Raw genomic sequence first — 15,295 nt, 5'->3', positions numbered from 1 at the left:
CCATACATGGGTTCCAGGAGTTTCCTGAAAAACCTCAAATTAGATTAGGTGAGCACGAAGTCCTCCAGTGCCAGGATATGGACCCCTCTCCCAAGGTCCCTTCTTCAGTTCACAGAGTTAAACCTGCAGATATAAAGGTAATTGCAGCCCTCGGAGATTCCATTACAGCAGGTGCTGGTATAAATGCCTCCCAAATTCTAGATCTTCCTACTGAAAATCGTGAACTGTCTTGGAGTGCTGGAGGCTATGGAACTTATACAGACATCATTACCCTTCCAAATATCTTTAAACTTTTCAATCCAGACCTCATTGGCTATTCACAAGGCTCAACTATCTTCGGTCAACCAGCGTTTCAGCAAAATAGTGGCTTAAATCTAGCAGTATCTGGAGCCAACACTTTTGAGCTTCCTGAACAGACAAGAAAACTGATTGACACCATGAAAAAGTATCCAGGTGTTAACTTTCAAAAGGACTGGAAGGTGGTGACCATTTTTATTGGAGGGAATGACTTGTGTGGTTATTGCAAAAATAAGGAACTGTTTTCTTCAGACAGCTATATTCATAATATGACGGTATCTCTGGACATGCTGCGTCGTGAACTGCCAAGAGCTATCGTCAATGTGGTACAGATATTCTGGATGGAACATCTCCGGAATATTGATGATGGATCAATCGGCTGTCAGCTTCAAAAGCAATTTTGTTCCTGTTTACTCACTCCAGCCGATGGGTCTGCAGAGTTACAGGAGCTGCTGAACCAAAATGCCTTATTCCAGATAAAGCTAGAGAAGCTGATAGACTCTGGATGATACGACAAGAATAATAACTTTGCAGTGGTGCTGCAACCATTTCTGAAGAAAGCTCTGCCCCCACAGAAGAGTGATGGTAGCATCGATTATTCGTATTTTTCTGTGGACTGCTTCCACTTTGGCATAAAGGGCCAGGAACAGTTAGCATTGGGACTGTGGAATAACATGGTCCAGCCAGAAAATGAAAAGTTTAAATTTGAAATATTTTCCAACCCAGTTAAGATATTGTGTCCTTCTCAGTTGCATCCATACCTCTACACCCGGAAATCTCTGGCCTCTCTTGCACTGAATGGCTCTTACTCCATCATCTTGCTCCTCTTCATCTTGGAATTAGGATTTTGGTGATTCCTGAAGGATCCTCACCATGGAGTATCATCCCTGTGTATAAAAGAAGTTCTGATTGTAGTACCTTGTGCACAAGGCTTAAAGTTTTATGTTGGATGTGGGAAGAGATGGTGTAGAACGGGTACAAGTGGATCGATTTTTCACTCCGTCAAAAATTACAAAGACTAGGGGACACTCGATGAAGTTACAAGGAAATGCTTTTAAAACCAATAGGAGGAAATTTTTTTCACTCGGAGAATAGTTAGGCTCTGGAATGCATTGCCAGAGGTTGTGGTAAGAGCGGATAGCGTAGCTGGTTATAAGAGAGGTTTGGACAATTTCCTGGAGGAAAAGTCCATAGTCTGTTATTGAGAAAGACATGGGTAAGAAGGTAACCATTAATTTTTTTCCTCAAAAGGGGACATCTACTAATTTCAGCCCCGTCCCCAATCACGCCCTAGCCCCGCCCCACCCCAATCACGCCCACAATTTATTCCATTCATTTTTCATGTACACACAATATCTTATTAATTCATAATGATAACCACAAAATTAAAAAAAACAAAAAGCACACTGTATGCAGAGAAAATGTTAATTATCTTTTTTGTAATTATTTCTATTAAATTTCAAATTTTCATGATCATAACAAATCATAAATATAATACCTGTACAATGGAAATTATAACACCACAAATAATTATTACAAAATAAAATAGGAAACAATCTTTATATTGTACAGTTAACAGTTAATCCCCAATAATAAAGAAGAGAGGGACGGTGATATCAACGGAAATTTATACTCAAATTTTTAAAAGGTAAAGAAAAAGATGAGTGCCTTACTATGGGCTAGCCTTACTTTTCCAGTGGGGCACTAGAAAAAACAACCACTTCATTTGCTAAAAATGTAGTTAATTGTGATGCTTCAAAAAACATATAATCAAACATTTACAGGGGAATCTGAGAGTAACATAGAAACATAGAAAATGGCGGCAGAAAAGGGCCACGGCCCATCAAGTCTGCCCACTCTAATGACCCACCCACCTAATTTCTTCCATGAAGAGATCCCACATGCTAATCCCATTTTTTAAAAAAATCTGGCATGCTGCTGACCTCAATTACCTGCAGTGGAAGATTATTCCAATGATCAACCACCCTTTCGGTGAAGAAATACTTCCTAGTGTCGCTATGAAATTTCCCACACCTGATTTTCAACGGATGCCCTCTTGTTGCCGTGGGTCCTTTAAGAAAAAAGATATCTTCTTCTACCTCAATACGGCCCGTGACATATTTGAACATCTCAATCATGTTTCCCCTCTCTCTGCGTTCCTCGAGTGAGTATAGCTGCAACTTACCCAGCCGTTCCTCATACGGGAGATCCTTGAGTCCTGAGACCATCCTGGTAGCCATTCGCTAAACCGACTCAACTCTTAGCACATCTTTTTAATAATGTGGCCTCTAGAATTGTACACAATATTCTAGATGAGGTCTCACCATGGATCTGTACTATGGCATTATAAATTCAGGCTTTCGGCTGACGAAACTTCTTTGGATACAACCCATCATTTGTCTAGCCTTGAATGAAGCTTTCTCCACTTGATTGGCAGTCTTCATGTCTTCACTAATGATCACTCCCAAGTTTCATTCTGCTGCAGTCCTTGCTAAGGTCTCACCATTTAGGGTGTAAGTTCTGTATGGATTTCTTTTACCAAGGTGCATGACCTTACACTTTTTGGCATTGAAACTTAGTTGCCAAGTCGTGGACCAATGTTCCAGTAAGAGTAGGTCTTGCGTCATACTGTCGGGCACTGTGCTTTTGCCTACTATGTTGCATAGTTTGGCGTCATCGGCGAATAATGTAATTTTACCTCGAAGCCCCTGAGCCAGGTCCCTTACAAAGATGTTAAATAGGATCGGGCCCAAGACCGAGCCCTGCGGCACTCCACTGATCACCTCCGACGTTTCGGAGAGGGTACCGTTCACCACCACCCTCTGAAGTCTACCTCTAAGCCAGTCTTTAACCCATGCAGTTAATGTTTCACCTAATCCCATCAAAATCATCTTGCTCAATAACCTGCGGTGTGGGACGCTGTCAAAAGCTTTACTGAAGTCCAAGTACACGACGTCCAGGGACTCCCCCATATCCAGCTTTTTTGTTACCCAGTTAAAGAAGCTGACTAGCCTGGATTAGCAGGACCTTCCCTTTGTAAATCCATGTTGATGGGGATCTCGTAGATTCTCATCGTTCAGGATCGTATCTAATTTGTGTTTGATTAGTGTTTCCATAAGTTTACTCATTATTGATGTGAGACTCACCGGTCTGTAATTCGCAGCCTCCGTTCTGCATCCCTTTTTGTGGAGTGGAATGACGTTAGTTGTTTTCCAGTCCAACGGGAAAACAGCTAACAGTAACCCCCTCTAAACCACGCTAGCGTTTTTAGTGCAAGGAGCCGCGCTGAATGGCCCGCACTGCTCCCGACGCTCATAGCAACTCTATGAGCATCGGGAGCAGCACGGGTCATTCAGTGCGGCTCCCTGCGCTAAAAACACTAGCGTGGTTTAGTAGAAGAGGCCCTAAAATTTGCCCCCAACTTTATGACCTGGGGTCGTAGAAGCAAAAATCACTTCCGCCCTAAACCAAACAGAAACTGCATTAATAATTACATTGGTGAAATCCTAACAAAACACACTTAATGCGTAATTGCATTGTATAAATCTTGCCCAGAAGTAATTTCTCAAGACTTCCCTCGCCTGAAGCCTCAGATCCTCCTGCTCCCCCTCAAACAAGAACTTACAGTGATCCCCAGCAAAAACCCCTCTGCGCAAGTCCTCCATCATATCCCCCAACCGTAACACCACCTGTACTAAAAGCATATATTGTGTATTGCTTGTAAAAACAGAAAAAAAGGAGAGATTGTGGCTGGCTATTGATCTCTATAAACACTGCCCCAGAGGCATTGTGGGTAGTCCTGAGCGGCACAGCATATAAGGCTGTGTGCTAGCAGGTTTAACCCTTGCTGATGATGTGTATTCACGTAAAAGAACCTGACCTAGGTTACAGAGTTTCTCAGTAATTAGCAGCACCCAAGAACTTAACACTTACAATTGAAAACAATCCCCTAAAGTAGGTGAGCAGGGCATGCTGGCAGAGACACCTATTAGGGACCCAGGAGAAAGAAGCGTGTTTTGAAATGTGATACGTTGTTTGTTGGTGCCCAGGAGCATGTTATGGCTGGGGATTCTTGGCAGCACTGACACAGTACAGGTGCTCTGCCCCATCTACCCTTGGAGTGCAAGATGTGAGTGTTTTGGCTGTGAGATCCTCTCCTCATTTCTACGTGATATTGCAGGGGTTTCTCATTTCTCCCTTCTCTCCTTCCTAGAATTCTGGCAGATAAAGCAGAAATAATGTGTTTAAACTCAGGAGTACTGACACCGGATCCCAGCTGGATTCGCAAGATAATGGCTTCCTTCCAGGCACTCTGGACCTAATGACCATGTCCTTCCCCACCTCTTCTCTGCACCCATGTTCTTGCTTTTTGTGTTTGTAGATAAATTGGTGCAGGAGTCCAAAAAGGACTCTTGGAAATGGGAGGAACTTAGTGGTTAGACTTAGCAGGCTGTAAACCATTGAAGTCAGAGTTCAAATTCTAGTGATGCTCCTTGTGACCTTGAGGAAATCTCTTCTCCTTCCATTGTCGCAGGTACAAATTTAGGACTAGGTTTACTAATATATGCTAAACACATGTTAGTAAATCTAGCCTCGGGTGAAAGGAAAATACTTACTATACCTAAATATAATTCAGGCTAAGCTGTATGAGCTAAATAAAGATATATTAAAATGTCATCAGTTTAGTAATTTTTGATAAATTTTGATGCTCTTATATTTAAGCAACTGTCTGCCACCGTGAGAACGGGCTACTGGGCTTGATGGACCATTGGTCTGACCCAGTAAGGCTGTTCTCATGTCCCTAAAAGGTTGATGCATACACGTGCGCACAAACGACGCACATACTATTACTGTCCGTGTTGGACAGTGAACCCTAAATCTAGAGTTGAGCCTACGAGGCAGTACCAAAATGTTCCAGCTATAACAGAACTATGCAAGTTTTCATTCTCAAACAGAAAATTGATAGGTTTACATTTTTTCAGCGTCTTATATCATTTGTTCTTCTGTTTCTCTCCAGTTGACATGGATGATGAAGATGGTCGGTGCTTGCTAGATGTAATTTGGTAAGTATAGTGTGTCCAAAGTAATGTACATCTGGAGTGTGGGCTTCACAAACAGTCCTAAAGCAGAAGATCTCAACCTGGTCCTCGGGACACACTTAGCCAACAGGTTTTCAGAATATTGACAATGCCTATGCAGGAAATAAATTTACATGCGCTACCTCCATTGTAAGCAAAACCATCTCATGCATAATTGTCATGAGTATTTGGAAAATCTGACTGGCTAAGTATGTCCTGAAAACTGAGTTGAGTTCCACTGTTGTAAAGATATCGGTTCATATTTGGATATCACATTAATGCAAAAGCTCTGTGCAAGTTTTAGAAAGAAATAACACTCAAGGGATCTGAGTGAGTTTCTCTCTCCTCTGCTTCTCCAGATCTTTTCTTTCCTTCTAAAGACTGTGAGCTGGGAGAACCCCTTACATATGGTAAATGTGCTCAATTAGTGCCAAAGAAAGAGAACATTTTGCATTTCTTTAGAAATTTGTCATCTTTGCTCTTTAGGACGGTTCATAGACAACGGCGCGAAAGACAAAGGCGCGTGCCGACAACTGAGCGCAAGATGGAGGCGCGCGCCGAAGAAAATTACAGTTTTTAGGGGCTCCGACGGGGGGTTTTGTTGGGGAACCCCCCCATTTTACTTAATAGACATCACGCCGGCATTATGGGGGGTTTGGGGGTTGTAACCCTCCACATTTTACTGTAAACTTAACTTTTTCCCTAAAAACAGGGAAAAAGTGAAGTTTTCATTAAAATGTGGGGGGTTACAACCCCCCATAATGCCCCCACAACGCGGTGCAATGTCTATTAAGTAAAGTGGGGGGGTTACCCCCCACGCCCCCCGTCGGAGCCCTAAAAACAGTAATTTTGAGCGGCACGCACCTCTGCGCTGCGCTCAATTGTCTGGGCGCGCCTTTGTCCCGGCGCGCTTTTGACCTGACACCCTTTAGGACTCTGCAGTCCCCTAGGTGAGCTGAGGACGGCTGGTGCTCTGAGGGACCAGGCTGTTATTTGCACATGCATCATCAAAGTGATTAGCATTACTGTAAGCAGGTTCTTATGATCTGTATATCGAACCCTCAGGAATTTTGTGATGGGAAATAGGGTCGATTTGATCATGGACATTAGGGGGAGGAAAATTTAAAATAATTTTTTTTGTACAAAAAGGAAGAGAGCATAAGATTTGCTGTATCTGCTATTAGCAACCTTTTCCTGCTTTCAGCGATATTCCAGTTACTTTTTATTTTTGGCTCAATAGTTTCTGCCTACTACTTGAGCTTTTAACTCTAGTGCTATAAGCTTTAATTTGCAAATCCCTCTCCCAACTCAATTAGCCAACCAATGCAATGGCCGAAGGGCGATAGCCCCATCTAGAAGTCCCTCTGGAACCACTAGATGTCATCTTTGCACAATGACTCTTTAGCATCCCCAAGTTAGGTGATTAAATTTGCAGATGACATGAAATAATTCAGAGTTGTTAGCACACTAGCGCACTGTGAGTTATTGTAAGAAGGTCTTAGGAGTCTTGGGGCCTAGATAACTAATTGGCAGTTGAAACTTAATATTAACACAAAAGGGAAAAATAATACAAACTATAATTATATAATACTGGGTTCCAGGAAAAGGATGGTGGGCAATATGTTGAAATCCTAACTCAGTATGCTAAAGTGGACAAAAAAGCTATGAATTACATAGAAAGGGATAGGAAATAAAACAGAGAATATAATAATGCCTCTGTATTGATCCATGGCGTGACTGGACTTAAACTATTCTGTGCAGTTCTGGTCATCTCATCTAAGAAATATCTGGTAGATCTAGAAAAGTTTCAGTGAAAGATGATGAAAATGATAAAAGGGATGGAATAGCTCTCCATTGGAAAAAAGGACTAAGAGAAGATACAATAAAGTCTATAAAATCATGAGTGGAAGGAACAGGTAGCCAGGGAATGGTTCAGTTGGTAGGGCTTGGGAATCCCTTCCAGCAGCCTCAGGTATTTGGGGCTTTTGGGGAGCAAATTTTGGAGGGCCCCTCTCCCCAGAATTGATGGTTTGGCTACATGGCTGGTTGGGAGGAAGAGAAGAATGCAGACGGAGGAGCTTTCTAGACTAAGGGCCTGTTTTTCAAAGTCGCACCAGCGGCTGCTACTTGGTAACAGCCCCGAAGCCCATAGAGATTTAAAGGGCTTTGGGGCTGTTGCTGCGCGGCTTTGTAAAACAGGCCCTATGTAGATTTGTTGAGGTCTATTTATTGTGCAAGATTACATTTCTTAGGGCATGAGGACAGTTGTTTGGTCAGTGGCACATTCTGCCTCATTTTCATATAAAGGCACCTTTCTTTCTTACTTACTTTGGTGTAGTTACATAGGAGATGTACACATTATATTAAATAACTAAGCACAGTGTGAGCTTGTGTTTCACAGGTATTCAATACAACAAATTTGCTCTTGTCCCTTGAGGTAACCAAATAAATTACTTTGCTTATTTTACAGTGATCCTCAAGCTCTGAATGATTTTTTACATGGATCCGAAAAGGTGAGTTGATTTATGATGTACAGGCAGTCCCCGGGTTAAGAACAAGTTCCGTTTTTAAAATTGTTTTTAAATTGAATTTGTATGTAACTTTGATCCTAGTATTCTTCCCACCTTCTCCACCACTTTGAGGCCCATCTTGCATCCATTTCCATCCATCCCATTGTTCACTCTCCACCACCATATCCAGCATTTCTCTCTCTCATCTGTCTCTTCCCCATGCATCTCTATCTCACTCTTCTCCCACCACCATGTCCAATAATTCTCTCTCCCTCCCTCCCATTCCCAACAATTCTCCTCTTTATTCATGTCCCCATGTGCACCATCTCTTCTTTCCTCTCACTCAGACACCCAGTTCTCCCTTTCTATTCCCTCCATTCTTCCATCCTATGGCCCAAGTTCATGCTACCCTCCTTCCCTCCATTCTGTTTCCCAAGTTCATGCCCTCTCCCTCCTTCCTTCTATCCTTTGTCTGAAGTTTGTGCTCCCTCCTTCCCTTCCAAGTCCCAACATGCCCCTCTCCCTCCTTCCAGTGTCCCTACGTGCCCTTCTCCCTCCCTCCTTCCATTTTGTGCTTGAAGTTCGTGTCTCTCTCCCGCAGGTATTTACCTTCTAGCTGGCTCCCTCTTTTCAGCCGCAGTCACTTCTCTTCACAAAGCTGTGGGCTGCAGCTCCTATGCGCGGCCCGCAGTTGATCTGGAAGCCTTTCCTCTGATGTCAGAAGAAAGGCTTCCAGGTCAGCCGACAGTCCGCGGCTTTGTGAACAGAGGCGACTGTGGCTGAAGGAGGAGAGAGCCAGCCAGCCAGAAGAAGGTAAACAAGAAGGAGGCACAAACTTCGGACACAAAACTGAGGGGGGGGGAGGGAGAGGGGCACGTTGGGACTTGGAGGGAGAGGGGCACATTTGAATACCGAAGGTAGAGCACGGACCCCTGTTCATAAGTACGAGTCCAATGTAAGTCGGATGTTTGTAAGACGGGGACTTCCTGTATTTATTTATTGCTGTTTAGCTTTTTCTGTGTCGGAATACTGGACTTCCTTCTTTCTAACCATTAGAAATAAAAACTGGAGCAAGAAACTAAGAGAAGGATGTTGCAGTTCAAGTGATTTTTTTCTTGTTAGAGTGCATAAGCTTAAATCAACTACTCTGTCAGTATTGATTAGAGCAGTGGATCTCAACTCTGTTCTCCATGCACGCTTAGCCAGCTGGATTTTCAGATTCTTATGATGAATACGTATGAGATTGAAGGCAGTATATGTAAATCATCTCATACATATTCACTGTGGGAATCCTGAAATTCTAGCTAATTGTGTATGTCCTGAGGACTTGAGTTGAGAGCCACTGCTTTAGCATATTTAACTAATGAATCTTCGTATGTCTTGTTGTCAAACATAGAATATATTCTATGCAGCCACATCTTGAAAAACTTTCCAGAATTTCTTGCTTGCTTATTTCTTTGGGCATGTGCGGGTTATCTCCATCAGTTGTCAGTTTTGAGTGGGGCCCCCTTCTGTTCAGTATGTAAGCTTGAACACGAATCATTTCCAGGGTGAGATGGGGTTGTGTAGAATGGGTATCTTACAATCCTTAAGGAATATGTAAGTATGTAAGTTTGAACACGAATCATTTCCAGGGTGAGATGGGGTTGTGTAGAATGGGTATCTTACAGTCCTCAAGGAATATGTGTTAAAAGAAAATAGCATTACTTTCCCTGAAGGTTAACCTTCATTACTAATTAGCCTAGTGGTTCACAAATCTGGTCCTGGAGGTACCCCAGCCAGTCAGGTTTTCAGGATATTTTCAATGAATATTCATGAGGGAGATTTGCATACAGTGAAGGCAGTGCATGCAGATCTCTCTCAGAAATATTCATTGTGGCTATCCAGAAAACCTGACTGGCTGGGGTGCTTCCAGGACTTGGTTTGAAAACCACTGAATAAACCTAATTCTTTTCCTTTTTCTTCATTCTTCCCTCTCGTTCCTTTTCCTGTATCCCTGCTATCTTCTCTCCCTCGTTCCTGCCTTTTTTATTTCTCTTTCTGTACAATTGTGTGAATCTGTTTTCCATTGCAGATTGATAGTGATGAGCTCCTGGATAATGCGGGAGATGCAGCGAGTGCCTTCTTCGTGGGTGCTGGGGTATGTCCCATGTTTTCCACAACATAGCATGTATCAGTAGACAAGGGTCATTTGGTCTACCCCATCTGCTACCCAGCTGTCAGATGTACAAGTCTGACAGGAGATCATTGCTTCTCCTTTGTGGCCTTAGCTGAGAAGTTCAGGAAAGTCACTGCTGCCCATATGAGGAAACTTTACCATCTCCCCCATTATAACTGGGAATGTAGCAAAGCCCCTCTGTCATTGAATGATGGATGACTGTTCCAGCCCTTCTAGACAACTTGGTATAGCAGTACATCCACTGTTTAATTTTTTTTTTTTTTTTAACTTTCCTAGCAAAACCCCCCATTAGGTCTTCTTTTTGTACTAAGACAGTTCTGTGCACTAACAATGGAAAATAATTCAACATGCAGTCTGAGAGGGCCGTTTTCAAACCATTTACTGGGGTTAAATACTGATTTGCTTAAATAAAATAGTCTTTCCCTCTTCTGTCCAGCTAAAAGTCTGTGCAGGCTTCCTTTAAGGGAGGGCATATTTATAAGGGAAATTGGTTTTTGATTTGCAAATGGCTTTGAAGTTGCCCTTTTAAGGGGGTCATTTTATAAGTGAGTGAACAGGTAATTAAGTTTAGAGTTTATAAAAAATTTGCTATGCCACTTTATCTAAATAAGAACTCAGCTGTCTACAATACTAAATGAAAACTAAAAAGGAAAGGAACTCCATTAAATTAATAGGACATGAAACACAAATAACAAAAGTCCCCCCCCTCAAAATCATAGATGCAAGGACACTTACAGTAGAGGAGTAGCCTAGTGGTTAGAGCAACTGCCTCAGCACCCTGAGGTTGTGAGTTTGATTCCCAGTGCAGCTCCTTGTGACTCTGGGCAAGTCACTTAACACTTTATTGCCCCAGGTGCAAAATAAATACCTGTCTAAAATATGTAAACCACTTTGATTGTAACCACACAGAAAAAATGTTCCATCCCTCCTTTACTAACTGCCAGGTAGTACTGTCTCACTAAGGTGGAAAAATGGGCTTTTAATATCTTTTTAAATCTCTTCAGCCAAGCCCTCCCTAGAAGAGCATTCCACATAATCAGCACCAGAGTGGGCAGACTTGATGGGCTGTAGCCCTTTTCTGCCGTCATCTTCTATGTTTCTATGTTTTCTATGTTTCAAGTAGAAAAAAACCACATTTGATCACGTGCTTACCTGAGAGGCTCTCTCCAAAGGTGATACTGCCACTCTGCCCTCCTCTGCACGGATCTTAAATGTCTTGGGGCATACAAAAATGCTAAATTTGCAAGAGTAGAAGGAAGTTTATCAAATAGAATGGTATGAGCTAGTAGCAATAAGTTAAAGAACACTCTATAATGTACTGGCAACAAATGATACTGGAGGTATAGAAGGATTACATAGTCAAACCTGCATTCATGCCCTAATATTGGTATAGTGGTGTTCTGCAAAATTTGCATCTTCTTTCCTGTTTCTTAGCAATACCAGCCAAGACCACATTGCCATAATCCAATTGAGGGGCAGATTTATAAACAGACATCCCGATTGTAGGCAGCGGTAGGCATCCAACCGCTGTCTAGCAGCCAATTGAGACGCACGTTTTTTGTTTGTTTTTTTTAAAAAGAACCTGAGGAAGGCCGCCTATACTGTAGGCATTTGTTGCGGTTCAGGGAGACGCATTAGGACACTTAAGTTGGCCTACATTTCAAATAGATGCAGCCACTGTGCTGATTGCAGCAAGGGAATCCCTCAGCCACGATCAGCTGAGCGACTGCAGTAGGGAACCTCCCCGCGTGAAGTTGGCTGCAGGAGGGATGCCCACTCCTTCCTGCTGGAACACCCCAACCTCCCCCACCCCGGAACTTCCCAAAACCCCTGAACTTCCTGAAGTAGGTATGCCCACTCCCTCCTGCCCCTGAACCCCTCCCAAAGAGCTGGGCAGGAGGGATACCCATTCCCTCTTGCCTCCGAACCCTCAGAACTTCCCAACCTCTCCACCAAAAAGAAACACCCCTCCCAGACACCCCCACATCTATAGACCCCCCCAACATCCTTAACCCCCCCACGCTCCATCCCCCATAACTTTGCAGAAGAAAGTCCAGCCAGAGGAATGGTTACACCCTCTGGCCAGCAGGCCCGCCACTCCAAAATGGCAGGCTTTCCCCCTTCCCGATGCATTCTGAGATGGACTAGGGAGGGCTCTAAGGCCCTGATTGTCTCAGATGCCTAAGTTCCGTCCCATAAGAGGGGCCTTAGGTATCTGCCCAATCAGAGTCTTAGGCCACTCCCACTCCATCCCAGGATGCATCCCAGGATGCACCGGGAAGGAGGCCAAAGACGCCAATTGACCCAGGTGCCTGAAGTCCCTCCTATGGGAAGGCCCTTAGGCATCTGAACCAATCAGGACCTTAGGCCCCTCTGTGGTGCATCTTAGAATGCACCGGAAAGGGGAAGGCCCGCCATTTTGGGTGGTGGGTCTGCCGGCTGGAGGGTATAAGCATCTCTCCGTCTAGATTTTCTTCTAGAAAGGTACCGGGGGGGGGCGGCGGCTTAGGGATACCAGGGAGTCTAAAGTTGTGGGGGGTCTGGAGGAGGGTATTACTGGTCAGTGAGGGGGTTGGTATGTTTTACGGGTTCGGGGGCAGGAGTGAGCATCCCTCCTGTCCGTCTCTTCAGGAGGGCTTCGAGGTTTCAGGGGAGGAGAGTGTGGGCATCCCTCTTTCCGGGGTTCTTTGGGGATTTTGGGAAGTCCTGGTGGGTTCCGGCAGGAGAGTGGGCATCTCTCCTGCTGGCCAACTTTGCGTGCAGGGGTGGGGGGTGTTCCCTGCTGCAACCACTCAGCTGATGGCGGCAGGGGGATTCATTTGCCACAATCAGCTGATGGCAAGGGATCTCATAGGTGTGATTTTCGAACCAGTGCCTTTGCATGGGTGCCAGTTAGAGAAACAGGGCAGTTAGGCGGGGTTTGGTGATTCTCTGTAGGACGCTAGTCTGAGATTTTCAGCCACTTAGGCGGTTGATGAGACCAGCTTCCTATACAGAATTTCCCCTGAAAAGTGTATGAATCAATGAATGAAAAACAGATATCAAATAGTCCTCTTATAGCATGTAATTTCTGTAACATGGCATACCCATTAAACACAATCCGATCAACCTGACTACAAAAGTCAAGATGAAAATCTGATAACTACAGGAATCATAAAGTTCAGTAACTATACCATAATGTTAGGATGTGGCATCCTGCCCGTAATCCAGTAGGCAGGGGTCTTAGCCATGCCCAGAATTAACTTATTGGCATTCAGCCATTGGTCAATAGCAACCATGTAAGACTGAAGTGAGCTAAGATCCACATTGTTAGCAAATGACTGAATAACCACTAACAATGTGCATGTTTTTACTGTACAGAGTGTGTTGGATTTGCAAAGCAGAAGTACCTGGGTACATCATGAAAATGAAAATGCTCTGCAATGAGAAGAGTAAGGTGTGACTTCACAAGATACAGTGGTGGCCCTTAATCAAGGGGATGACACTACGGTCCACTGGCTGGTCAGACCCTTGGCTCTGTTAGAGCTTAACACTGACTCTTTGCTGGAGTTAAACTTGGACTCCCAGTGGGTCTCCTCTGCTCCCTGCTCTGCAATGAGAAGAGTGAGAGCCCAGTTTTCTTCATTTCCATGGCATCCTGATATCAGTGTGTTAGCCACAGATCACTGGGATGCTCCTGAAAGGTCCCTTAAAGTAGTCAAGACAATGGCTTGGCTGTATCCAATGGCACAGGAGTGTAAGCAGCTGTTCGCTCAGCCCAAGGTAGATTCCTTTGTAAGGCAGGTAACCAAACACACGTCCCTGCCATGTGAGGGAGTCATGGTATTAAAGGATCTGCAAGATCGCAGAGTGGATGTGATTCTTAAAAGTCAATGCACAAAGCTGGCTTTGGGAATCAAAGCAGCTGCAACAGTTTCCTTTGTGACACATGCCTGTCATACTAGGTTGCAGGGGCTTGAGCTGGCAGAGGGCAAGCCTATGCCCCATCTCCTACTAGCTGGAGTGGATTATGTAGCTGATGCTTTCTACAACATCATCAGTCATGAGCAAAGTTTCGGCTTATTCAAGCTCAGCCCACAGAATGCTCTGGATCAGGCAATGGGCAGGAGATTCCTCCTCCAAGGTTACCCTTAGCAGCCTTTCTTTCAAGTGACAAATGTTTTTTTAAAAGGGACTGGACAATCTCATGACCAGTGTGGCAGATTGTCAGCTGAAATCTATCCTTGACAACAGACCATGAATCTCTAGAGCAGGGATCTCAAAGTCACTCCTTGAGGGCCGCAATCCAGTCAGGTTTTCAGGATTTCCCCAATGAATATGCATTGAAAGCAGTGCATGCACATAGATCTCATGCACATTCATTGGGGAAATCCTGAAAACCCGACTGGATTGCGGCCCTCAAGGAGGGACTTTGAGACCCCTGCACTAGAGGCTCCAGGTGGTCTAATTTTTGTGGCTCCAGGCACTTTTGGCAGTACTCAGAAGGAACCTCCTCTCAGAAATCCTTTTAGGGAGCCAAACAGAGATTCTCAGGTCCCAAGCATACTCAGGTCCCCAGTTCTCGTTCTGTTACAACCTCCTAAAAAGCACAATGATGCCAGGTCCAGAGCAATTCCCCTGAAGATAGGGGGATGGCTTTCGGAGTATGTGGGGGCCTGAATAAAGATCTCTTACTACTACTACTACTACTATTTATTATTTCTATAGCACTGAAAAGGCGTATGCAGTGCTGTACATTTTAACATACAATAGACAGTCCCTGCTCAGAAGAGCTTACAATCTAATTTAGACAGGACATTACAGAGTTGGGGAGATTATGATAAAGGGAATGATACAGTGGGTATAGGTATCTGACAGCAGTGAGTGGGAGTTAAGAGTTGAAAGCAGTTGGGTGCTGGAGATCATTCAGAGTGGTTTCAAGCTCAGATTCGCCCAGCTCTTAATGGAATGGTTTGTGGACTCCCTGGCAAGATGACCACAGAAAGCAAGCAAGGTCACGACTACAGTTCAGAGGCTGTTAGATATTCAGGCCATAGAGTTTGTGTTGCCCAAAGATTCGAGCTCAGGCAGATATTCCATATAGTTTGTTGTGCCCATGAAAGTGCTCAGATGATTGGAGATCCATTCTAGATCTTACACATGTCAATGCAACGCTGAAAGTTCCATAGTTTTGCATGGTGACAGTGCAATCACTCATAGTGGCGGTGGCGCTGGGAAATTTCTGGCCTCTG

General features: G+C 44.1%; 1 protein-coding gene across 8 annotated transcripts in view; it reads left to right on the top strand.

Moving 5' to 3' along the window:
- Nucleotides 1-15,295, top strand: part of BICRA (BRD4 interacting chromatin remodeling complex associated protein) — a 283,868-nt gene that overhangs the window by 172,845 nt on the left and 95,728 nt on the right. For 5 of the 8 annotated variants that reach the window (XM_033954967.1, XM_033954968.1, XM_033954975.1 and 2 more), the window contains 3 exons: nt 5,315-5,360; nt 7,846-7,888; nt 9,960-10,025. In XM_033954967.1, coding sequence (XP_033810858.1) covers nt 5,315-5,360; nt 7,846-7,888; nt 9,960-10,025 — 155 coding nt within the window. The remainder of the gene's footprint in view (nt 1-5,314; nt 5,361-7,845; nt 7,889-9,959; nt 10,026-15,295) is intronic. The other 3 variants (XM_033954971.1, XM_033954970.1, XM_033954973.1) reach the window with 1 other exon arrangement.

Source organism: Geotrypetes seraphini, chromosome 8, assembly GCF_902459505.1.
Source record: "Geotrypetes seraphini chromosome 8, aGeoSer1.1, whole genome shotgun sequence".
Lineage (NCBI taxonomy): Eukaryota > Metazoa > Chordata > Amphibia > Gymnophiona > Dermophiidae > Geotrypetes > Geotrypetes seraphini.
This window is presented reverse-complemented; position numbering and strand designations above follow the sequence as displayed.